The 25,212-nt window shown below is 42.9% G+C and overlaps 1 protein-coding gene across 4 annotated transcripts in view; it reads left to right on the forward strand.

The window, feature by feature from the left end:
- Positions 1–3,097: 3,097 nt before the first annotated feature.
- MOCS1 (molybdenum cofactor synthesis 1) overlaps positions 3,098–25,212 on the forward strand; it is a 31,989-nt gene continuing 9,874 nt past the window's right edge. For 3 of the 4 annotated variants that reach the window (XM_087774116.1, XM_087774117.1, XM_087774119.1), the window contains exons 1-8: positions 3,098–3,283; positions 11,439–11,571; positions 12,234–12,401; positions 17,291–17,455; positions 22,450–22,511; positions 23,801–23,912; positions 24,248–24,360; positions 25,036–25,146. In XM_087774116.1, coding sequence (XP_087630242.1) covers positions 3,161–3,283; positions 11,439–11,571; positions 12,234–12,401; positions 17,291–17,455; positions 22,450–22,511; positions 23,801–23,912; positions 24,248–24,360; positions 25,036–25,146 — 987 coding nt within the window. In that variant the 5' untranslated portion in view covers positions 3,098–3,160. Of the gene's footprint in view, positions 3,284–3,639; positions 3,659–11,438; positions 11,572–12,233; positions 12,402–17,290; positions 17,456–22,449; positions 22,512–23,800; positions 23,913–24,247; positions 24,361–25,035; positions 25,147–25,212 lie in introns of those variants that run through there. The other variant, XM_087774118.1, reaches the window with a different exon arrangement.

Here is a 25,212-nt window from a genome sequence, read left to right on the forward strand (position 1 = left end):
TGTGCTCTCTCCTGAGACATTTTAATTATTATTATTATTTCATTATTCACATATCTTTAAAACTTTGTTCAGTGCTTATCTGAAGCATGAATAGCGCTGGAAGCAGTCCAGCACTTCGTATTTTCATATTGTTCTGGGACAGGCTCACAGAAGATGCTAGTACATGGACTGGACTCTGCCCTTCAATTGCCCATGTGGGTGTAATGCTCCGTGGCCAGCACATGGACTTTTACGAATGGTGCCGTGCAGAGTCTCTTGAGGAGAGCTAGTTAATCTCTGAATGTGCAAGAGTGCTGAATGAGACCTCTAAGGCATTAAGCGTGAATTCAGCAAAATCTTGAAAAAAACAGCTAAGACAGACATGGCTAATCTAGGCTCTCTCTAAGTCAGAAAGGAAGGCAGCAGCAGGAAGGGCAGGAAATGTCTTTCTTTGGAATTTGGACTACGGAATTACCCTGTGCCAAACACAAGTGAATGTCTGCATAATGTCTGGAAGACAACTGAAAGACCAGTGGCAAGAGTTTCTGTGGATCCTAAAACTGCCTTGAGTAACTGTCTTGAGCTTCACTAGAGCGAGAGTGGTCTCTGCAGCTAGATGTAGATAAATATTATTTTGCCATGGTAGAATATCATATGCAAACTTCAGTTACAATGCAAGGGCATGACACTGCGCAGCACCTTGGTCTAAATACACAAACCTCAAATCTTTAATTTTTTACTGAATACTAGTTCTTCAAACAGCTGCTGAGAAAAGCAAAGAAATCAGACCTCCAGCTGCTGTCTCAGATGTGCAAAACCCCTTACTCTTCATGACCTATGACATGACCTGTGACACGACATGACATGACCTGTGACATGACATGACATGACATGACTGTATCCCAGTGAAGTTAAAATGGAATCATCTCTTATGCAGATGCTCTTATTCCATTACATTTATTTTATGGTTTTGTTTAATTCTGGGCAAGTGTTTCTGTCAACCAGCAGCAGCTACTTCTGAGAGCAAGAGGCTGCCTTTGGAGGTGTAAAACATGATTTTATGCTGGTTTAATGAGATATGCCTATACTTGTACAAACTGATAAAGCTGGAAAAATACAAGGCTTCAAGTATGCAAAGACATTTCATTTTTTAACTTTCCTGATATGCTCAGCCCCACCGTATTCAACTGGATTACAGATGTAAGTCAAACTTAACATAGCCTTTAAATGAAGTAAAATAACTACAGAATCACAGAACCAGACCCTTCACTGTAGGTAAGAACATTTACCAGAGGAAGATATTAGAGAGCCGGCAGATTTTTTTTTAATGCTCATTTAGCAAATGATAATTTTTGTCTCTTTCTGAGGTTGTAACAAATTTTGATCTTTATTCACTTTACATCTAATTAAACTTTTTTTGCAATTGAAAGGTTCACTTAATTGAACAATTACTACATTTAGTATGAAGCTAAAACGCTTTCTGTATTTCAGCCTTCATTATCACTTGCTGTTCAATTAAATTCAGGAAATCCTTTAATTACAGTTATTCCAGTTCTACAGGGAGAAGTGCTGCTTCAAAAAGCTACTGTAAATGTAAACATCAAGCTTGCTTCTGCATCCTTTGAAAACTGTAATTAAAAGCAGTATTTTGCCTTGTTATTTTCTCTACGGTTTTGATCTGTGTATATGTTACCTTGACATCATACTGATGAGAATAATGGTTTCAGAATAGATATTTGGCCACATCACAGGTCATTCGAGTTTGTATTTCTTTTCAAATGTCTTCAGCTTTGGGAAAAGAAGAAAAAAAAAAAAAAAAGCAATGTTGCATTAAGTTTTCCTGTTAGTTTCTATCCAGCCTAAAGACTGAATAAAGTCTGAGGTCTACATGCTTAAGACTGAATTGGACAGAAAAAGGTGTTTTGCTACAGAACAAAGATTTAAGTATAACCTGACTAAACATTTGAATCTGTACTAGCACATATAACTATGCCTTGAAATAATGGCTGACAGAAGCAATTATAAGGCCCGGCTACTCACACATCAACAAGTACTGTGCAGGTCAAACAGTAAAGGATTAAGACTGTGCAGAGACTTGGTAATGTTTTTGCAACCATTAGTTGCAAATGCAAATATCCCTGACACAGCAATTTGGTACTGGAAAATAAAATTATTTAAACTTGAAGAGTTAACATAGAAGCAGCATGGTGTATAAAGGTGTGAGTTTTACTCTTAGCAGCTACAGCAATACAACAGCTGCATAGTTCTAAGGTTAAGAACAATGAAAGTCATTTAGGGAATATGTGTCTCTTGGAAGAGCGGCTGACTGATTCAGGAAAGGGGATCCAGGGAAATGTTGGGCACCCGAGCTCTCTTGTCATGTGTGAAACAGGTTCAGAACAAGTGCCTCAAGTTCAGCTCGGCAGTGGGCGACCATGCTCTGCAAACCCACTGCCCAGTGGAGGTGGATGGTGGGCCACTGGGTGTTTTGCCATTAAAGCCCCTTGTCTGTGAAATACTGGGAGTGTGGGGCAAAGTATAATAGGCTGGAAAACTGAAATATTGTTTTCTCATGCCCCATAATACTAGAACATTTAGCTCCTATGCCCATCTTGTGACGATGTTTTACAGACTCTACTTGAGATTTGGGCAGGACAGAGGTTGAAGTCGTTGTTTCCACCAAAAATGTTCCCCAGCTGAGGATAACCGTGTGTCCTGGTCCTCTGCCTGTCCCTGCTGGGACACGTACCCCGTGTGCGAGTCCTTCAAGGCCTGCACTTCCCAGAAACGCAGCCGGCAGGCAGGGCCGGCCTGCAGGCCTCGGGCTCGACACCTGGCTTTTGGAGGGCCGAGGCGAGAACGAGGGAAGGCGGACAATAAAGGCTGTCAGTGCGGGTTTTGCCCATGCTGCTGAGGGACGCGGGGCTCGCAGGAGCTGCCCCGGCCTTCTGCCCTGGGAGGGCACGGCGGGGACGAGGGACCTGCGGGCCGCCGGTGGCAGCGACTCCCTCCTCCCGCCCTCCACGGCTGAGGGGAGCGGACTACAACTCCCGACGTGCAGCGCCGCACCTGCGGCCGCTCTGATTGGCTGCCTGCTCCCCCCGGCCCTCCCCCGCGTGACGGTGCGGGCTGGCTGGCGGTGGCGCCGGAGCCCCCCGCCTGTCGGGGGCCGGCGAGCCGCATGGCGGCGGCGGCCTGGGGGCGGCGCGGCGGCCCCGCGCTCCTGCGGGGGGTTCTCGGGGCAGCCCCGGGCCGCGCCTGCAGCTCCGGGGCCCCCGTGAGGGCTCCCTCCGCCGCGGCTCAGGTGAGGCGGGGCGCGGAGGGGTCCGGCGGGGGGGTTGTGAGGGGAGGCCGGTGCGGCGCCGCGGGGTGAGCGGGGGGTTTGGGGACGAAGGCGGTGGCCGGCGGCCGGTAACGGGAGGGCGCTGCTCCTGGGGGCGGTTTGGGAGGCGTGCGGCGGACGGAGGTCGTGTTTGGGGTTTTGAGTCCCGCGCCGGTGCCTTGCCCTTAAAATGAAGAAAACGTAGTTCGTGGAGGGGCACTTGCGGTAACGCGGGCTTCGCGATCGTCCGCGGCGTAGGGGCACGGCAGCTGGAATCGAGCGGGGCGGACGGCACCGCAGCTGCCTCGTGCTTTCTAACAGACCTACTGGATTTTGCAACCTGTCCCAGACCGATAGGTAGGTTGTATGGGGGACGTGATTACGTGAGGAAGGGGGAGTCCACAAAACATGTAGTGATATGTAATTCCATGCCTTTACTTTGTTGAGCCGTCACCCTGACTTTGAAAGTAAGTAGGACAGTCAGTTTCTTGGACTGAACCAGTTCTGTGTCCCTTCCCCGTCAAAGGGGAGATTACACAACGGCATGTGATCTGCCTAGGTCAAAATCAAGTGGTTTGGCAGCTTTCGGTGGTTGTGCTCCGAGTGATCACACGAGCTTTGCAACGCAGCGGTTTGTTTGGTCTCTGGCATGAAACCAACACAGGTGTCGCCCCGATCAAGCTCCTCCTAGTTTAACAGTTAAACTAGCATTTAACTGGGGATCCGTCCCCAGATGGATTCGGTCTCTTGGTGTCCGAATGCAGGAGAAAAAGCTGCACGGAAAGGCAAAGGTTCTGTAACTGTCTAGGAGAAATAGGGTACGACATGCAGAGTAGTCCCAGCTGGGACGTGATTTATTGATTTACTTGCAATTGCATGACTGGTTTTAACAAGCAGAATATAAGCTAAAGCTACTAGTGACAGTCTTTGTGTCACCAGAATTGAATGCATTCACTGCCGCTTACTTATTTACAGAAAGCCAAATGGATTTGTGTGTTGCTTTATCAAATGTTTGCCTGGCTCGGGAGTCTAGAAAGGTTATTGAGTTTCTTTTGTTTTTTTCTAAACCATGTACTTTTTTATAAATTCTGATCAGAATTACTTTTAACTACTTTCTATAAATTGAGTAGTTCTAACATACATTCGGGAAAACTTTTGAGAGAGCTTGATTACAACATCCATCTCTCTGAAAGCCCTGCTCCCTTAGGGGGCGAAAGCCACAGAGGTTGGAAGAATGGGATGGGTGATTTGTGTGTGTGGCATAGTAGCGGTGACAAGCGTGCTGGGGCACGGTGACAAGCGTGCTGGGGCACGGCTGATGCCCTGCAGGGCCTGAGAAGCAAGCTAATGTAAAAGCAAAGACAGTGCAAACTTAGCCACTGTACAGTGATAATATACTCATTGCTGCTTTCTGTTCTCAGTCTCTCCCAGGATTCCTCTGTAGAGAGGAGCAATTAGCGTTACAGCCATAGGGGACAGTGAAATGTGCTTTCGGAGGACAGGATGTTCAAACATTCAAACCAATTGTGAATACTGCTAGACTATCTTCTGGGTTGGATCTGAAAATGTTCACGAGTTCTGTTTCGTTTCATGAGATTTCAGTTGGGTGTGGGGGGTGCAAAGGGAAGAAGAGAGCGCTAGACTCTCTGTATTTCATCCCCTTTTAAATGGTCCTTCCAGCTGTGGAAGGAAGACCTCTGTAACTCAGGAGCTTCAGGAGACAACTGAAAGACTACGTCCAAGGCCATGCATTGTAAGCCTTTAGGTTAGGTTATGAACGGTGGGGTTGGTGCAGCTGCTGTATTGGTATTGTGTGGTGAACTTATGTTCAACTTACAGCCTTTTTAGCCTGTTCCCACATGCTGGTTTTTGAGACAGTAGGAGAATGTCTGTGTGCATGCTATCCATTCTGTATCCTGCATTTGCTATGTGTAATAACACGTTCTGTGAATGCTTGGTAAGTGACTCCCTCCAGCAGAAACACTTAATAGCTTTTATTTGTGTTTTGAATGCCCATTAAGTCCTTATAATGTTCTGTATATGAAATATGTGGTGAAAATTGATGTATTTACAGAAGTAAAATGATACCGACCAGATAACCTGGCTGGGCAAATCTGAGGCTGTGAAAATTCATGTCAATTTTGAAGGTGAAATCAGATATACCTGGGAAGCTGATCCTAAATTGCTTACAAATAAAACACAGAACTTGATCAGTTTATTATTGCAATGGTTAGTCCATATGTTTCAACCTCTTTGTATCCTAGTATTTAAGATACAGTTGTCAGTCTTGGAGATGTGCACAGTGTGGAGTCCCTTTTTCTAAGACCAGATAAGGGCAGGTAGCAGCAGGCACTCCAAAAGCAGTGTTTTCACGGTTATCTGGTGGTGTACAAGCATTTCTTGGCTAATTCACAGTCATCAAAGGAAAGTCTGATGCCATCCTGTCATCTTGTACACATGATGGTACACGTACAAATTATATTCTTGAATTTAAAAAAAAATCATATAGGATTACATATTTCTGCTACAAAACTGTGTATTTTCCAGTACAATAGAAAAAGTAATTTGTATTACTTTTTTTTTTTTTTATTGTAAGCTGGAAGTTTACATGCAAAAACCCCAGCTTTTTGAAACAAAGGAGGAAGATGAGAGGACTCTTAAGATAATGAAGCTTCAGAGCAATAACATTAAGGAAATCAGCATTCTTTTTTTTTTTTTTTTTAATCCTGCTCTAGATGTATCATTTCCAGTAAAGCTCTTTGGCATCCTGATACAAAGTTTCGTTTCAGCTTCCTCCATCTGTTCATGTGGATCCTGGAATTCAAACATAACCACCTGAAATTTTCTGTGGCCTCAATGAAGTCTTCATCACTGGGATAAAGGGGAGAGCCCGGCTTGTCTAGAAAGACCTTATACGGCCCTTATTCTTGGCCAGTCATGTCTGAAACTCTGTGTCCTGGCGCCCCATTTTGTGGGTAGCTGGTCGAAGTCCCTGAGCAGTGTCTCTGTGCCAGTAACCAGAACTGTAGCATGCTGTTTGGGGTCAGCTGTTGGGCAGCAGCTGCTGAGCCCTCAAGAAAAACATTTGTCCTGGACTTCTCAGCTCAGACCTCATTCTGGCACTTGGCCTACTTAGACCTGTTTCAGCCTCTGTGGTTGTCTAATTTCCAGGTTGAATAAGGACGCTATGTCACCGCTTCCCTACGGACTAAGATATTAAATGTGAGGCATGAAATAGAAGAGCTTTTGCTGAGCTGCGTCCAGGATGCTGGCACAGCAGCTTTAGGTACTACAGTGAGGCGGCAGCACTGATGCACAGACCCAAGAGGAGCTGAAAGAGCCAGCGGGTGCAGGAGCAGCGCTAACGGTGTCATAAATACGCAGGTTGTGGTGGTCCCCGAGGGCTGTCCAGAAGAAGTGTTTGCAAGTATTACTGTTTCATAGTGCACAAATATCACTGGGGATAAGGTGAAGGTGGAAGGCTAGAGCAAGTATACTACTCAGTCTTCAGCTTGATAAATAGATGAGAGCTCTGTTCTCTTCCCCCTTGTGTTTAACTGAGCCTTTCCAGTATCTGTCAGTTTGTGGTGTTCCTGGTGGTTTTTAATGCCTCTGGTGACAGCTTCCAATTTTGCTGCATTGTCAGAAGAGTTCTCCTAGAAATCACAGGTGAATTGGCAGGTCTGAAGGGTTGACAGCTTGTCAAAATATAGCTGGTAGGTGCAGTCATCTTAAGCTCTCCTTCTTTCAGCACTAGTATAGAACATAGGATTGACAGCCCAGAGACTGAAACTGTTTTTTCACGGATCAGATTAAGCTCACCTTGTGACAGGGCATACTCCTCCAATGTGCAGAAGTGTCTCCTGTCAACTATGGAGAGAGGGGAGTGGGGACTTGGGGATTATAGCCATCCCTTTTGAGTGAAAAAGTTATCTGTTTGGGCATTGATATGTTAAAATACCAACAAACGCTCATCTTTTCCAACTGCAGGGAACTGAATAACGTTTTTCCTGTAGACTGGGAACTGTAGCAGGCAGCTTTTGCTTTCTCCCTGCTCTGATAGCTCTCACAGATGCTGCAAGTGAGTAGGTCCAACCTCACCCTATTCTTCCCCTTTGGAAAATCCTACTTACATGACTACCTGAGAGTGTGCTTCATCCTCGCCGTGAGTTACCAGGAAGGCAGCTGAGGTTTCCATCTCTGATATTTGGCCTTCCCTGTGGAACTGATAAAAATATGAGTCAGTGCTAGGTGCAGTGGCAGTTTTGGTAGTATAGGATCCACTCCCAGTGGAGCTGAAGCTGATGCTACTGAACTCCTCGTGGGTGTCTCCTAATTCCTCCTTGCTGACATCAGACTGGACAGAAATGGAACTAACAGCTTAAAAATTCCATCTCCAGTCACTCTCTCCTCCCAGACAAACCCATCTCTGTACACAGCAAGAAGTTGATGGAAAGAAGCTCTAGCAGCTCTGGTAAACTTTTTTCTTTTCCCCATCCCAACACTCTTTGCAGCAAGAGAGCCAAAGTTCGTTATTTCCAACAGGAACTTTAAAGTATATTGACACCAACTGCCTGCTGAGTGCCTGTTCTTTATGTGCTGCTTCTTGCCAGTTTGCTTCAGAGTCATTAATGAAAGGCAGTATTATTCCTTTTACTTTAGTTTCCTTGCCTGTAGCAGCCACACAGGGGGGTGGCAGACCAGGGACAGAACCGCTGGCTCCTGCATCCCACTTGTGGTGGCTCCTTCCGGAAAACAGGAAATTACTTTAAGCATATTATTGTCCTTGAAAAGAAAGTATACAGTTTTGGCATCCATTAGATACAGTCATTAAAGTCTCCCTGTCTTGCCTGCCTTCTGTCGGGGACGACAACTTTTCACTTCTTTTCCTCCCTGTAACGCGCACTCTGAAAGGGGGAGGCAGGAGGTTTGTACTGTTCTGTCTTCAAGTGGAGTGGGTAAGGAGGCCCGGTCCTGAAAAAGGTGCAAAAATGAGTTATTGAGAAAGAAACAGGGGAGGAGTGCTCCTACAAGAAGGGCTAAAATAATTTTAATAAGCATGGGAGTGCTTCCCCTCTCAAATGTGAACACCTTTCCAGAATAATAGGAAGGAGAACGTCAGAAATCCACCAAGGCCAGAAAGCAGTGCAGTTTTCAAGAAAAAATACTTGTGTTTTTTTCAAAGTTGGCAGTATTTAAAATTTCTTCAGACTTAGTCTGTTCAAGGGTGAGTTTTCTAACTGGAGAAGAAGCAGAAATGAAGTCTCAATATTTAGCTGGGCTCTTTGACTTAACCCTGCTTGTACTCCGAGAAACTCCCACAATAAGTGCAAGAGCCAGCATTTCTAACAAAGCGAGCTCCCAGCTCGGGGTTTCCTGGGGAGAGTAAAGCCGTGCAGAGCTCACGAACAACCCGCAGGTGCCCAGACTGGAGCGTTTCCCTGGGAGGATTAAAAACCAGATGACCTGTTCTGCCTGTGGACAGTGGTGAAGAGGGAGATGTAAGAATGTGTGTAAGTGAGAGCAGCGCCGGTGGCTGCAGAGGGGTCGGTTTTTGCAGCTCTTGTCACTGACACCTTTGGTGCCACTGGGAGGGAGGGGCAGGCCTGGGGAGGGCTGGCCTTGCTCCCCTTATCCCTCTGCTCTTGTGGCCGTTTCAGAAGAAAAACTGAGACTGATTTCTTTCTTCCAGCAGAAAAGCAATTACTTGGAAACTAGTACTGCTGTTTTATCAGGGGTAAACAGATGCTTTCTACGCTTAGAAATCAGCCACTTCATGTCTCCTTCATCTTCTGTAACACCCCCCACTGCCAGGGTTGTTCCTAGAGAACTTCTCATCTAACCACAACGCTGTTTGGATCAAAAAGTGTAGTGGATTGTTTAAATGCTGGTGGAAAGATTGTGCTGCCAAGACAGACTGCTCCTGCTTGTAAGTTTAGCAGCAGCCGCGGTGTTAGCGCAGCTGGAGTCAAAATTGCTGCAGCTGCTGGTGGCTGCAGTTGGGCCTCTCCCCAGATAACGCTTGCCGCCTGGCTGATCTGGTCACTGAGGGTGTCCTCTCCACCCACCCCCAAATCCTTTGTACAAATGCTTTCAGAATAAAATGTTTTGAGGAAGCATACCTGGGTTGTTCAACATTTTAGCTGACCGTTTCTAGACTTCTCGCTAGGGCTGTTTGGAAATACTGTGCAGGATTAACTCCCATGGTTACTACCAGTGATGACCAGAGCCAGGGAGATGATGGCCGTGGCTATGGGTGTTTCTGCCCAGTCCCTTGGCATCGTATCGTACATACCGATTTTAGTATGTCTGGAGATTTCACAGGTCTGTTTTTCACTAGATGGAAATCTTGACTTTTGCTCAGTTAAGCAGTTTGAATTCTAGCTAACGTGTCATTTTGTCCGGTTCCTCATTCTACATCTTAAATTTATTTTGTCCGGTTCCTCATTCTACATCTTAAATTTATGTCCAGACTTTATTTAATCCTTTGCCTACTGCAACCTATCAAGACTAGCCAGTATGATTTTGACTTGAGGCACAATTCTGCCGCTGATTATTTCCCCCCTCACTTTTTTAACTTTGTGAACACCGTGTATCCAGAAATGGTTTTGTATGTGCTCTTTCACTGGAGATGAAGGCCCAGGAGTCCTTTAGCTTTCTTCCAGTTTTGTTAGGTGGCTTTTAAATCCTTGTAAGTGGTTAACTAACAAGGACACAGTGAAGGTACTTCCTTTAATTATTTTGATCCTGTTCTTTCTGTTTCGTTTTGTGAGGCTACGCAGCTGGCCTCTGTCAGAGTTATTAAATTGGCCTCCTATAAAATGTTAGTTTAACTGGGATATAGTAGATGAAAAGACACCAGACTTGGCAGGGTTTGGATGCCGTTGTTTGTGGATGTTTGTATGTAATGCCTGAACCAAGTATCCACCAGCTGATTAAAGTATGTTGGTAAACTTTTGCCTTTCTGCAGTACTGTGATAAGAGTTGGTTCAGTTACTGTATGTTTCACTTAAGGTATAGAAGTATTTTCCAAAAGTAGCAGAGTGGTTTCAGCTGTGCTTTACAGGTGTAGAAAAACCAAGATATAACATGGTAATTTGAAAGTCATGGGCTAAAGGCAGTGGGACTCCCTGCGTTTAGACCTTGCTATAACTAACAGTGTTCTGGTGTTGATGGTAATGATGTTTTAAGGATGCTTGGTATAAACTTGGACTGTGTTCATTTCCAGTAGCAGCTACTAATTTGGGATATTTCATTTGGTACCTAAAGCGATCAGCCCTCATTCTGGAGGGCAAATACTCAGTACTTCCTGAAAACTGTGTCGCTCTACGTTGCTTACATGTTATACTGTGCTTTACAGACCCCCAAAATTGTAAATAAGAGATCACTTTTAATATTCACTTCGTGACTTTATTAACTAAAGACATTAAAATTCTGAATCTCTCTATGCAGGCTTGAACAGGTGGGGTGTTCAGGATCATACGTTTCTCTTTCAGTCCCACTGTGCCCTGCATTATTTATCATCTTTTAACTGAGACAAGCTTTTTGGAAGTATTCTATTGTATGGATTTGGGCAACAAGACCTTGTTGGAAACGTTCTTGAAACAGACATCATGAAACATAATTGTACACAGCAATAATTTGGTCTTGCTATTAACAAGATGTTATGTCTTGCACATGGAAGTCTGTAGGGACGCAAGCAGAGATGCAGTATTTCATCAGCTTTTAGTTCTCTTGTGCTGAAGTGCAGGGAGGGACCCTTCTATATGATTTCATTTATCTGAAGGCTGCAGTGAGATTGAGTGGTCCTGGATCATTGAATCTGGAAAGTGAAGAGACGCGCAATTGAAAAAAGCTGCCTCCTGTTCTGCACAAAAAACCTGAAGCACCTGTGGCAAAGAGGCTGTATCTTAAAATGCACAGGGAAATTGTGGTACAGTTCCATGGAATTAAGTAGGGTGTGAAACAATCAATAAATGGTGAGTTTTGACCATAAAGTCATGGGTTTTTCTTGTGCAGCTGTCCCTGTGGGAAAAAATGGAATAATAATTATCAGTTGAGTTCAAAGTTAGTATTTATACAGCAAGTCGATTGGATAACTATTCAAATATTTAGCACTTGCTTGTTTTCATTACAGGAATTGCAAGGCTCAGGAAGAGGACGCTTTCTACTGGAACATGCTGTTCCCTTCTCTGCATTTTTGACGGACAGCTTTGGGCGTCAGCACAACTACTTGCGAATTTCTTTAACCGAAAAATGCAACCTCCGGTGTAAGTGTCTCCTTTCTTGCACAAAGCTCTTAGGCGCTATATTGTGCAAAGGCCCAGAACTGAGTGAGGGTACTTAGTGCTGTGTTGGCCCTGTGCTGTTTCTTGGCTTCACAAAGTAATGGTAAAGGGTAGATAGAGACTGATTTGGGGCTGAGCTGCTGGCGGGATGGGGAAGCAGGAGCAAGCCTAGGGATCTGCCAGAGACAGGTGGGAGTGACAGGTCTTTCATCAGACTAGGTGTGGTTTGGATGATGGTGCTTGTGGATGTTTGTATGCCATACCCAAAGTGTGTGGTAAGCATGAGAGCTTGGACCTAGGCATTCCCGCAATTAGGGCTGCAAAATTTGTGGCAGTGTCCCAGTGCTTGCCAGGTGAGTTTGGTGTCTCTGAATGCAGGTTAGATAGAATTATGATCAGCTTTTCCTTCAAAGTGGATCCATTGTAATTTTGAGACCCATGAGTCTTGGGTTTTCTTCTGAAGGAAAACAGGAGATTGTTAAGGGGATTGCTTGTAAGATTTGGTGTATGATCTTCTCTGTATTTCAGGAAAGCAGAGTCATTTGACGTCCATTAAAAACAGTTGCACTTGGTGCATTTTGCCCATCAATATTAACTGCTGCTGGTTATTTTTTCCCCATGTATTTCTGTATTCTTTGTTTCAGGTCAGTATTGTATGCCAGAGGAAGGTGTTCAGCTGACCCCTAAATCAGAGCTACTTACTGCTCAGGAGATAATCACCCTAGCCAGACTGTTTGTGAAGGAAGGCGTAGAGAAGATCCGACTGACAGGAGGAGAGCCACTTATCCGTCCCGATGTGGTTGATATTGTGGGTGAGTTCCCAATAAATACAGTGTGTTTCAAAGCGACTTGCTATATATTGATCCAAGAACTATGCTTATAACTATTTACTAATACAGTCCAGCAGCCTGAAGAATAATTATACATTAAATGACAGTGCTTTTTCCCAACATTGTGAAATGCAAGATAGTACCTTTCAGAAAACTTCCAGTTCTGCTCTTCTGCTTGGATGGAACTTCATGTTATAACAGCTGAACTTAGTGTTGTCTTCATATTCAACATCTACTAGAATAGCTTGCAGTAATGCAGCCTTGGGGTGAAAAATCAAGAATTGATGTGACCAGGTCCTCTCTGGGGAGGAACAGTTGATACGTGCTTACAAACAAAACAGGTTTTCTTTTGGATTTTGAGGGGGGGGCGGTGTTTTTGTGGTTTTGTTTTGTTTCCTTGATAACAGATGTCACTTGCTTGTCTGTGGTTAATAAGGAATGGTTGAAATGTCTATATTTGTACAGTTATTGATGAAGACTATTATTTCAATAGAAGATAAATTACTGGGTGATTTTTAGAAGTCTGTCTCCTTCGATTGGTATTGTGTTGACTGACTGTGCCTGGTTTTTTTCTTGAGCCAGGTGCGCTTTTCCCTATCCAAAATCTCGTATGTTATGGACATTACAATAGCTTTGTGTAGTGGCAATGTATTAGATTAAGGCTATGTAGGTGGGTGCACTTTGGTGTATTGTAGGCAACTGAACTTGTCTGGTTTTGCATGTATATTCTTGTAAGTACTGAAGATAAGCAAGGGTTAATATGGAAGATGAAGGTCTTGAAAGTAGAGTAACTGCCTACTGATAACACTGAGCTTTGGTGCAGAAAACAGTTGGTCTCTGCTCCTGCTCTGTTTTGTTCAGGATTTGGAAGACCTTTACGGTCTTTTCCAAAGGAAGCAGCAGAGCGGTGTAGTATGTAGAACTGACCTGTTTGTAGCTGGAAAAGGTACAGCTAAAGTGAGCTAGCTTGCGTCTCCTTGAACCTTGATTGTGAGGAGTCCTGAAACTGCACTAACTTCATCTTTCTGGAACTCTGGAATACCATTCTCTAGGGGATTTTGTCCATGCATGATAGGTTATTTTTTTTTATTTAGGATTGAGAGTGCCAAGTGCCCTTCAAGAGACCCGTTTCTTTCAGGAAGGCATTCCCCATTTCTAGTAATAATAGGTATAATTATTTCTAGCTGGCTTTCGCCAGCCAAAAGGGAGACAGATTTATAAAATAGGTTGTATTTTAAAACACAATAAAGCTTTACAGTTCAGCATATAGTATTGGCATGAAAATGACTTGAAATCAACATCATCAGTGCAGAGCTTTCTTTCCTAGTGTATGCACCTTTTTGAGTTATCAGCGGTAGCTGACAGCTTTTTATAGTCAACACAGCTACTCTGATGTTGAGGGTGTAAGCTGAGTAGCCAGGCCATTGCAAAATAATTATCACATTGCTGCAATTCTGATGTATTGCTATTGGAAGGATAGAAAGCTGTTTGTTTGTTTGCTTTACTGCAGTGATAGAATTCTCAAAGGTTTATTTCTGTGGCTGAAAGAGGGAGATGGATCTTTTTGAACCACTGGGCTTTCATTATGCTGCCTGTGTTCTTGTTCACAGCTGAACTTTGACAGATTCATAGTGATCATTTTAAAGGATGACAAGAGAGTAGTGATCTTGGGGTAAGGGTAATGGACGTTAAGATGATTGTCCTGTTGCATTAGTTCATTCTGTCATGAATTTGTATTAGCCTGGCTGTTTTTTTCTAAGGCATATTGAAAATTGGCAAATTAAGTCTATAAACACTTTTTGTCTTCTCAGACTTTGGTGTTACTCTATGGTGCACAAATTTGGGATTAAGATAAAAGTCTCAAAACTAAATAGATCGCGTGTAACAACTATGGGAAAACTCACTGAAGGGAAAACAAGCCCAAAAATGTGTTCTGCAACAGTTGAGTTAGTCACCTTTATTGAGGCCATCTTAGCACAACGTATTGGTTTGGGCTGGAATAGAGTTAATCTGGATTTCTAGATGGTTTATAGAAGCTGGCTACAATATCTCAGGTGCTGAATAGGGTTGAGATTTAAGTTAGGTTTGTTTTCAGCAAACATTTCTCTTAACCATAAATGGTCTGTGAAATACCAATAAAGCTCAAAAATAGTAACGCTGGATTGCTATTACCATATATTTCTAATACTCAAGTTCAAACTTTTTTGTTGTTTCAATGAACAAATGTGATTTGAAGCTACTGTAGGAGACCATGTTATTCACAGACTTGATACAGTTTTTAGATTATTTCAAATCTTCTTTTAATGCATGCACACACATAAACTATGACTCAGCAACTAACACTTGCTGAAAGCTAAACCATGTCCTGGGGACTGCTGAAAACATGTGTTCGAGACTTTTCTGAAGCAGCTGACAGTGGAATATAGAATCCATCTCCTTTGGGATACTCAAAGTTTAAATTAGCACCGGATGTAAGCTGTGTGATAGCTGTTTATTATTAACAGTGTGAGAAGTATACATCTCCACTGACAAAATCATTTTCCATGGGGTAGGGGATGGACGATTGGATGACTTTTTACAGCAAAATACACATTTCAAGAGTGAAGTGATGCAGGGTAGACTTATTAATTCATGTTTTAGGGGATACACATACCTTTTCTGGACTCAATCAGGAGAAGTGCAATTGAGGAAACAATCGGAGGAGAATATGTAAGAAATTTGTTTATTTAAGAAGATGCTCCTGATCCTAAAGGAAAAAGTAAATGTAAAAGGGTTTAATTGATGGCTTGAGCCTGACATGTAAGCTTTTATCTTCATGCTATTGAATTATAGCATCTGTTCTGTTTCCTTGTCTACTTGATAGTTTTATCAATTGCCTTTGCTTGTACTGATTGTTGCTAAAGCAGTGACCAAAGGTCAGCAAACAGACTTAATACAGGTCCAAGGTGAGTTACAAAGTTATGAAATCTCGTTAATCCCTTTTGAATTTAGAGGTCATCAAGTCAAGAAGCCAAGCAACTGCAAGTGTTCCACTTCTTAGCTTGCACAAATAAGGCAGAGTGTCCTAAGTAACTGGTCCTTTTTAACTTGTTGGTCTTAGTGTTAAGTCTCCGTCTCTAATCTCACAGTTGACTTCTGTCCAATTTGTTATTACAGGTGGTTCCACATATTAGTGTATTTCCAGTGCCTCATCCTGTAGTCTGATGAGGAAGAAGATGCATTGGTAACAGCTGCTGCCCGCACTAACTGACCTAATCAGCTGGTGCTACTTTTTTTAATTTTTCCATTTTAGGCTGCAGCACGGCTTTGGTTTTATTCAATGCCTTTGTGCATCTTACATTTCTAGCAATGAAGCCTGTATGGCAGCTAGTCTTTTTTTTTTTTTTTTCTCTGTTGTTAGGAGGTTGAGCATTTTGTGTGTTCTGAGGCGGTAAATAAAAGTAGTGGTGTTCCTATGCTGTCCTCTGGGTGCAATGTGTATCCTGTGCTTTCACAAAGACTAGGCTGCTCGTGGTAGCTGGTGTTAAGTAATTTTTGGCAAACTTGGGCCAACAGAACTCATCCTCTAGGAAAAGGTTATTCCTGGTCAGGAATTTTGAGAGGTGAATGCCGGAAAAATCTAGTTCTTAGTAAAGATTGCTCTTTCCTTACAGCCTCAGGTTCCAAACGGCTTTACAGGGCTCCTAATCATGTTGCAAAATGCTGCTGCTGTGAGCTTGAGCATCTTTGGTGTGACCCGGCTTGTCCCGTTCCAGAGTTTTGGGCCCAGCTTAGGGTGAATGTTTTGAGAATAGCTGGGAAATGAGATAAAGCAGAAGTAAAGCCCTTATCAACATGAACAAATAGAGGTAAATAGGGAGGGAAGAAGGGACTATGAAATATTTGTGCTGTAATTAAAGCTGCCTCAAGAGTAAAGGTTCTTCAAATATTTCTCAGCTAATTAGGGTGGAGGCTATGAGAGAAGGGAGGGGGGAAAATAAGAAAATTACCTTGCCTTGGCTCTGCTTCTGCAAGTGGTTTATGAGGGTTTTTTTCCTATTTGTTATTATACTGATAACTGGAGGTTTGAAAAGCCTGCCTCCGGAGATCTGGTATGCTGAGGATTTCTGCATTTGGCTTACAAGGAGGCAGCTATTTTCTAAATCTTAGTCTCAAGATATTAACTGTTTCTTATGTGGTTTTCTTTTGCTAGCCATTTTTCAGTGTCTTGCGTAAGCCCTCTTCAATTGGCTGGGCTACCACTGTGGTGTCAAGTGCAAGTGTTTTGTCCCTTGGGTGGTGTTGTGTTGGATTCTCTGTAATGGTCTAATATGTTGACCTTTTTCTGTTTAGTTAGGAGTATATGTGGTATTTCTTTCAGCAGTTTAAACTGCTGGCAGCTACCTCTGGGTTAGAACTGGTTTTTGGTAAAGCATAGCAGGAGAAATGTTGCTAGATAAAGGCAGCTAGTTCAAGTGTCAGGTGTGGAAAGGGTGACTTGCTGCTTATTATTATTGCAGAACACAGAATTCAGTTTGCAAGCTAGATTGAGGAAAAGAAGGTAAACAATCAGAGGCCTTCTTCCAACAATAAAGTAGCTATTTACTCTAAGAAATGGAGAACAAAATTAGTGTGCATTTTCAGTGTTCTTTTTAACCAGTTTTGCTTGCAGTGAGCTACTGTCTTTCATACCTTTTGAAATGGGTTTGTGCTAAAATGGGTCTCAAACCAGTACAGCTGGAAGAAAGCTGAAGCACTGAAGCATCCATGTTTTCCTCACACCCTGAGTGATGTTTTTTTGTTTGTTTCACAGATCTTCTTTTGGGTTTTCTGTGTAAGTAACAGTTGAATTATTTCTTTTAAAGTGTTCTTTTCACTTTTTATTTTCCTAGGTCAACTGTACAAGCTAGAAGGGCTGAAAACCATTGCCGTCACAACCAACGGGATCAACTTAGCCAGATTGCTGCCCCGATTGAAGGAGGCAGGACTGAACGCCATTAACATTAGCCTGGATACTTTGGTCCCAGCTAAATTTGAGTTCATTGTCCGAAGGAAAGGTACAGGCTTGTCTTCTAAGGCAACTGTGTTAATACTTGCAGTAATGTTGTGAGTTGTTTGGTATGTCTTTCACACTCAGTTATTTTGGGAGGGGAGTGAACTGCTGTCCTTCTGAGGCTAGGAGAAGTAGTCTATACTAGCTTATTTGATGGTGACTCTTTTTCCTTCTTTCTACAACCCTTAGGCAGGTAGAGCCCCTTTAGTTGGAGCTGATGGAGTAGAAGATGCTCAACTCACCACAGTCAGAGGGACTGTGACTACAGCTGCCACTAACTGGCTGATTACTGGTTAGTCATGGATATCAAAAGGACTCTCCAAATCTTGTGTTGGTCTTGTGTGCTGCTGTTCCTTAATCCTGTTCAAAAAACAGATGTCCCGGCTGTAGCAGCCAGGAACTAAGATGCCACAGGAACTGAACTTCCTGTCACAAACAGCGGCAGTTTCTGGAAGTTGTATTTGGGGCATGCTAGCAGTGGTCTCACTTGTGATAAGTGATGTTTCCTACCTCCACTACTCTTTAATAGGAATTAACATAAACCGTGGCTGAGGTCATTTGAGGAGGGGTGCTAGCTTTGTAACTTCTCTCCAATTGAGCTGGTAATTCCAAACGAGGTTTCAAACATGCTTGGATGTGCCCAGTGTTACACGTTCTTGTTTAAATGAATCCTTAAGCTCATCATGAAGTTCAGCTTCATGGTTGGGCTTCCTTCCCACCTAAAACTGATTCGATTTTGTATCGTTCTATTTCTGTCCAGTAATGTAACTTTGGCCGTCTGTGAACTTCAGACAAAACCTCCAAGTAGCCACTAGATGGTGCAACAACGTAAGATAAACGTAGGGCAAGGGCTGTAGCAATGTGGGATGCTATGAGAGTAATTTCAACGTTTGAATCACTCAGCTATCAAATCGAAGTTCTGCTGACAGGTGCAGAAAGGTGTCCTTGTCTACAGTCTCTCTGGGAGCACTTCTTCATGTTTCTACATCATGGTGCAGAAATCTGTTCCTGTCATAAATCTGACTGGAGTGTTATCCTTCCAGCGTAGGCAGTTGCATTAATCTGGTTGTGTCATGGCACAGTTGGCTCCCAGAGATGTATCTGGGAGTATCTAATCACAAGCAGGTGTTGACTGTGCTCTTTCCTTCTGCTCTCTGCATTTGAATGTTACCTGGCTTGTGACACCCCCTGGAAACAAGCCTGCCCTTTGCTACTGAAGGGGCAAACCTGATCCTCCAGCTTCCTGAATTATATGGCCACAGCTCTTCATATCTGATTGGAAGCTGTGAGGAATGTGCTGCTTATAAAGTAAACTAAAAGTTATTGGGGGATGAGGGTAATTTTTATTTATATAAATGTTCTCATCCTCTCTTTCCCCTTTGAAGAAAAAAAGGTCTTTAACCACAAAGAGAGAAGTTGCTCAGCTGAATAGCATAGAGAATGAACAGGGAAGTTTCTATGACTCAATATTTTTAAGGAGGAGAATAAAGTCTCCAAATCATAGATAATTTTTTTTTTTTTAAGTGGAGATCAGGTAAAAAGAGTAACGCTGACTTGGGTTTTTTCTTTTGTTAAGGGCTGAAATTATGTAAAAATACTTTTTTATTGTTTTTGAGGGTTTTTTATTTAATAGGAGATTTCCAAGTATGGAATGAGCAGAGAATAAAGTGCCTGCCCTACTGTGCTACCCTGTCTCCTGTGTCAGTTCCAGAGGCGACAAGATATAGCTCTATGAAGGTGAGAGGGATTCCTGGTCTTAGACTCCTACAGGCTGGTAACTTCTGTGGAAAGTAAAGGTGGCATCTGATTATGGAGCTAACCAGGAGCTCAAGAAACTTGGAATGAATTTTTCTGCTCCTCTGGAAACTCATTCTAGGGTTTTAAGAAAAGGCTGGAATTTTGTATCTCTGGTGCAGGTGACCTGCATTATGCCTGCTTTTATTACCAAATGGTTAGAGTAGAGGGAATGGCTGTGAGATGATCAGAGATTTCAACTGATGTGTGAAAGCACATTAGAGGACCATAATATTTCTACTTCTCCCCGTTACCACATTCTAAGGAATGAACAAATGAAAAGTACTTTCTTGCAGGTATCCAGTCTAACCTGTTTCACAGCCTGTCCCTTCTTTTTTGTTCAGTACAAGGAAAATGAGATAATATTGTACTGTAATTGAATCATTAAACACAGGCTTGAAGCCTTTCTTCTTGTAAGGATTAAATGTTGGGAGGTGTTGTCCCACATAGGATTGTTATGGAATTGTCTAAGGTTCCCTGTGCTTTAAAGTTGGCTAAAGTTATGATTTCAGAAGAAATCTAAAAAGATGAAAATACTAAAATTTTTCAGTGGGTGGAAGAGAAGGGTTGACATTTTGAAATATCAAACAAAAACCTAAAGAACTTCTGTGCCTTGACAATATTTCCTGACACAGTGACATCTAGTATTCATTTCTGCTCTCATATTTTGAAATGTTTTGGTTTTATTCTTTTTGTTGTTCCATTACCACACAAGGACTTTGATCTAGAAGGGATGGTTCAATATGTATGGCAATACAAATGAACTCCTAACAGCTTGCCATAAAGGAAAAACAGAAAACGGTTAACATCAAAATATGAAATGCAGTTACAGATTTTTATTTTTTTACTCTAAAAAATTTTTATTTTAAGTAATCACCCTGCCCCCAAAATCTTTTAGTGGAAACAAGCTCATAGTTGTTCAACAGAATAGCTTACTTTTTTTGTTGTTTGTAGAGATTTAGGTAGCTGTTCTATACCACACTCTTGTGCTAGCGTGGCAGGAGGCAAGAGGCAGAACTGGGAAGGACATCGAGTTAGATGCATTGCAAGCTGTAATCCTGTACCATACGTGTACAGCAAGCTGAGCCCAAGCATCGAGTGTTCAAACAGGCGGAGTTTTTGATCTGCTGCTTGCTAGTCATTGCTTCCTGGCCTTTTTAGTGAAGTTCAGTTTCACCTTTCTGCAATCCTGAAGTTGCACATGAGGTTTTCTGAGCTGTTACAGAGCTTTTTTGATCCCATTCGTGGGTCTGGGATGTGCATACAGCAGTGTATCGTTATCTCTGTTGCCACATTCAGCCTGCGAACTTGCTTAATGGGAAAGCAAGCTACTGCTGGTGCTGCAGGCTTCCTGGGCGCATGCAAAACAAGGAGGTGGTGAAAGGAGAAGGGTGACAAGTTACAGCTTCAAACAGTTGTTTGCAAGAGTTAGTTTACTGTCTTCTCCTTGCTCTTCACCTCTCTTTTTGCAGCCAGGACTAGCATTAGGACCCGCTTATAAAGCGGTTACCATCCTCCGCTTTCCTGTGTTCATGCTTTATAATGCCTTTACCAGCCAGGAAGCAGCTAAGTTTAAGTTTCTTGTCTCTCCTCCCCCCCCCCGGCCCTAATCTTGAATGCATCCAGTATTAAGTATGCACAGAATATTATTGGGTTATTGCTTATTTCTGGTAAAGCACCTACAGATTAATGAAGGCACGATCTCTTTATTAGGCAGTCCAGTCGATATGAGATAGGGAAAGGAGGGTGATGGACCTACACGGAAAAACATGTGACTAGGAACAGCACAGGGATTGTCAGCACAAACGTCTGGAAGGTATTGCCCTTTTGCTAGCATGTGTAAAGTATTTGCTGTTGAAGACTACAGCTTTGGAAGAAGGAGCTCAGTCTCATGCAGTGTTTGGTCTCTCACACCTGGGTTTAGAGTGCAGAACAGGAGGGGAACTTAGTCTAGCACCTGACAGGGCAGGAGAGGCATTCACAAGCAGGGCTAGCAGCCGAGCACGCCCGCTCACCAGCAGTGCGTACCCAGAGCTCGGTAGCTTGCTGGTTCGTTCTTGCTACTATCACCTCGCTTCTCTGCCAGCTTATGAGTGTGGTAGGGAAGGAATAATATGTCAAATGTCAAATTGATGGCATGATGAAAGGTCTTAACTTTGTTTAAAGTTGACAGAAGGTGTGGTTTGAATGAGATGATTAAGAGGCTTTCCTAAAGGCCTGTGGAATTCCAAAATCGCACTGTTGCTTTTTTTTTTTTTTTTTCCTTCCAAATTTAGGAGGTACGTGTAGGGGTGAAGATACTTACCCTAAAGTAACTGTATCTCTGTGTCTGGGAACAGCTGACAAGTGTAGGCCACACTAAATGGTAGGGTGAGGCTGGGCACTTCATTCCTTGAAGCCACTGCAGTTTCTGACATCTTTCATTTGTTTTCAAGGGTCAAAGGCCAACTGAATTGCTTTCCTAAATGCTCTAATCCCCCCCATGTTGTGCTCACCAATTTTACGTGTTTAAAGTAGTCATAAAACTGATGATCCTGTAAAATGCTGCCAGTGATTTTCAAACTAATGGATAGACAGTAGCTTTGGGAAGCCAATTACACCCGTAGCCAGGGATGAAGAGGGAATTGAGGGGCTTTTGTTTGTTCCTAACCCCACTCCCCTCCATACACACTTTAGAAAGATCCTTTTAAAATTCACTTAGCGATATTGCTGTCTGACTGAGAACAGTGAGATTCTGCCAGTTTAGTGAAGACACACGTGCCATTATTATCAAAAGAACATTAATTTAGTATTCTTTCTTCATTGCATCTGGAGGCAGTTCACAAATGCTTGCCACTCCCTTTAAGAAGAACCTAACACCAGGCAAAACTGAATTATGGCGAAGTGGAGAATCATGTGCTAATGATACAGGGATGTCCAAAGATGCAGAAAAGCATACCAGTATTTTTGACTACCCATATGCTGGTTAAAAATCTTCTCTCAGTGACTTGACCACAGTAACACTGGCAGCCTTTGGGGAGGGTGTGTGCGGTGGGGTGTGTGTAGCATTGAAGTCTCTTTACTTGCAGCTCTTCTTACTTGTAGCCCTGTCTATTGAATCAGATGGGTTTTTATTTGTCATCTTTTTGTCTTGTACTTAATAACCTCCTTTTGCATTCTGTTTTTAAACAAGAAAAATAAATTTTTATTCTTTTTATATCTTAGGCTTTCACAAGGTAATGGAAGGAATCCACAAAGCCACTGAACTTGGCTACCGTCCTGTTAAGGTAAAGCCAGTGTTTATTTACTCTGGAGCTGTTGTGTTTTACCATAAATGGTGATAAAAGATACAGCTCACTTGATGAGGAATTTATTATTTTTCCCCCTCTGTGAATAATTTTTGGTCACACCGAAGAAAAATTGTGGTAGATTGAAGATCACATCAAGAGGTGATGGGGGAAATTCACATTATCTCCTCATGCAGCTGAGGGTACCGGTTCGCTCTGCCACAAAGCCTGTTGATGGCCTAGCTGCAGGCTACAGGGTGGTCCTGCTCTGTGCTTGCCTCTTCCTACCCCCTCTATTGATTTGGCACTTGTCTGACCCAGCTGTGAACTTGGCCAAGGGAGTTAACAGGCAGAAAACTACCCTGCAGAAAGACATGAATTTTCTTCTGGCTTATCTCCTTCAGCTGCTCACAGCAGACTCTGACGAATGCCAGTGAGAGAGAGAGGGAAAGGGAGTCCTCCTTTGGGGGTGCAAGTAGACCAACTTAGCTCTGACATGAAACTTCACTCTAACTCAGCTGTTTGCAGTTCTGTAGCTGTGGTTCCCTTCAGTTTCGCCAGTGCTTTGGAAGATGTGTAAGTGTTTTAGGCTATAGAGCTATCAAAAACACTTGAAGTTAAACTAGGTTTTAGGCTTTCCGGAAAGATCTTGAGGATCATGATGCACATGACATACAAGTCCTTGCTAACAGGGAGTGTTTTAGCAACTCATCTGTTGTTCTTCAGGTAAAGCAGAGAGGACCTGAGGCTCCAATGTAAATATTGTTTATGAGGAACATGCAGAAAACTCAGTTTTAACCTCTTTTTGGAGGAAGGCAGAGCTAGTCATCCTGCAGCCTATGGTTATGGAGTGTGCTGTGAATGCCTCCTGGTCTGGGGCATTTGCCCGTCATCTGCCAGAGCGCTATAGAAGGTGCCCTGCCAGTACTTTTACAGAAGCCATACGATGTAGGACTGGGGAGTGGAGTTGTCATTTTAGACAGTAACAACCGCCATACCTTAGGTGGGTAAGACGATGCCTTTGTTACCTAGCTTTTATTAGTTTTCTGTTTAGCAAGGCAACTTCAACAACTTCAGTTAGATTGGCTGCAAAAACTTACAGGCAAGTTTGGCAGAAATGCTCATCTATACCACTTCAATCCCGCTAACTTCTCTCGTCATCTTTTCTTTCAAAAAAAAAAAAAGTTCTTTCTATCTACCTTGCCTTCTGCAAGGACTGTGAAACCTTGTGTAAGAGGGAATAAAGTCATATTCTGCTCAGTAATTGCCAGTGTCTGCTTTTCCTGCAGGTAAACTGTGTGGTGATGCGAGGCTTCAATGAGGATGAACTGCTGGGCTTTGTGGATTTCACGAAGGATCTGCCCCTTGATGTGCGGTTCATAGAATACATGCCCTTTGACGGTAAGCGGTCCTGCTTTGAGATTTTTTCATGGCACGGAGTGTGCCTTGGACATAGGTGAATCTGGTTGGTGGTTATTCTCCCGTGGGCTTGTCTCTGGAAGTTTTGGTGAGCTCTTTTTGAGAATTAGGAATTGCCTTAAGTTTTATGTTGTATCTTTTGCAGCTTATCTGTCTTCCCTGGATAAGCTGGAGAAGGATTAGTAGGAGGATTAGTTGGGGCTGGGACACCTACAGGGGAAAAACTGAGATTTGTGGAGAATGTAAAGCTGGTTCTCTGCTAATTAAAAAAAAATAAAATCCACAGTCTAAAGTTATGCTGGTTTTGTTAATTCTAGGCAATAAATGGAACTTCAAGAAGATGGTGAGCTACAAAGAAATGCTTGATACAATTAAACAGCGATGGCCTGAATTGGAGAAATTGCCCTGTGAAGCTTCCAGCACATCCAAGGTGGGGTTAGACAAAGAACATCTGAAATGTGCCCCCATTCTTTCCCTGCCCTAAATTCCCAAATTCTCCCACGTTCAGCATTTATATTTGACAAGCAAAGTAAAAAATACTCAGTGTAGTAACTCTGGGATTTTGGTCAAGCTGCCTGCATGTGGTTTGACTCTTATTAAAACATTGGTCATAGTCTTTACCTCTAGAAATACAATGTATTTACTAGATGCCTCAGTCAGATGTAAAGAATGGCAGTTTTGTATCTTGTATTTACAGCTTTTGAAACTTTTGTCAGTCTATGTCTGTGACTGCACATTAACAAGCCTGATGAAACAGTCGTTCAGTGAAACAACAGTATTGCTTTAGAGTGTGCGGTGTCACACGAGGGATTTCTAGCCTACCTGAATCTATGGCTCATGGCTGCCTGAGTAAGAACCTGCCTACTGGCATCACCTGTCCGTTGATAACTACAAGAGCAAACATTTAACAAGTTTGTGAATTTCCAGGAAAAGGGCAGAATAGACTGGAACCCCTGACAAAGCTGATTTTGCTTTTTTCTCTTGTGTGACCTTAGAACTGAAGAAAATCTGTGTTAAAATGTCTTCTGGTCTTGGGCAAGTGGAGCTTTAAAAACGAGGAGTCTATATTTGACTCTTCTTTTTTTTCTCCTCTGCATTTCTTTAGAGTTATAAGGTGCCACATTTCCAGGGACAAATCAGCTTTATCACCTCCATGTCAGAGCACTTCTGTGGGTCCTGCAATCGGCTGAGGATAACCGCAGATGGGAACCTAAAGGTTGGTAGTGAAACATGATTCTCTTTGCTTTCATGCAGTGAAAGTAGTATAGAAATTCTTCCCTTA

Source organism: Nipponia nippon, unplaced genomic scaffold (genome assembly GCF_047370975.1).
Source record: "Nipponia nippon isolate SJK-2023a ecotype South Korea unplaced genomic scaffold, ASM4737097v1 scaffold_4, whole genome shotgun sequence".
Classification (NCBI taxonomy): Eukaryota; Metazoa; Chordata; class Aves; order Pelecaniformes; family Threskiornithidae; genus Nipponia; species Nipponia nippon.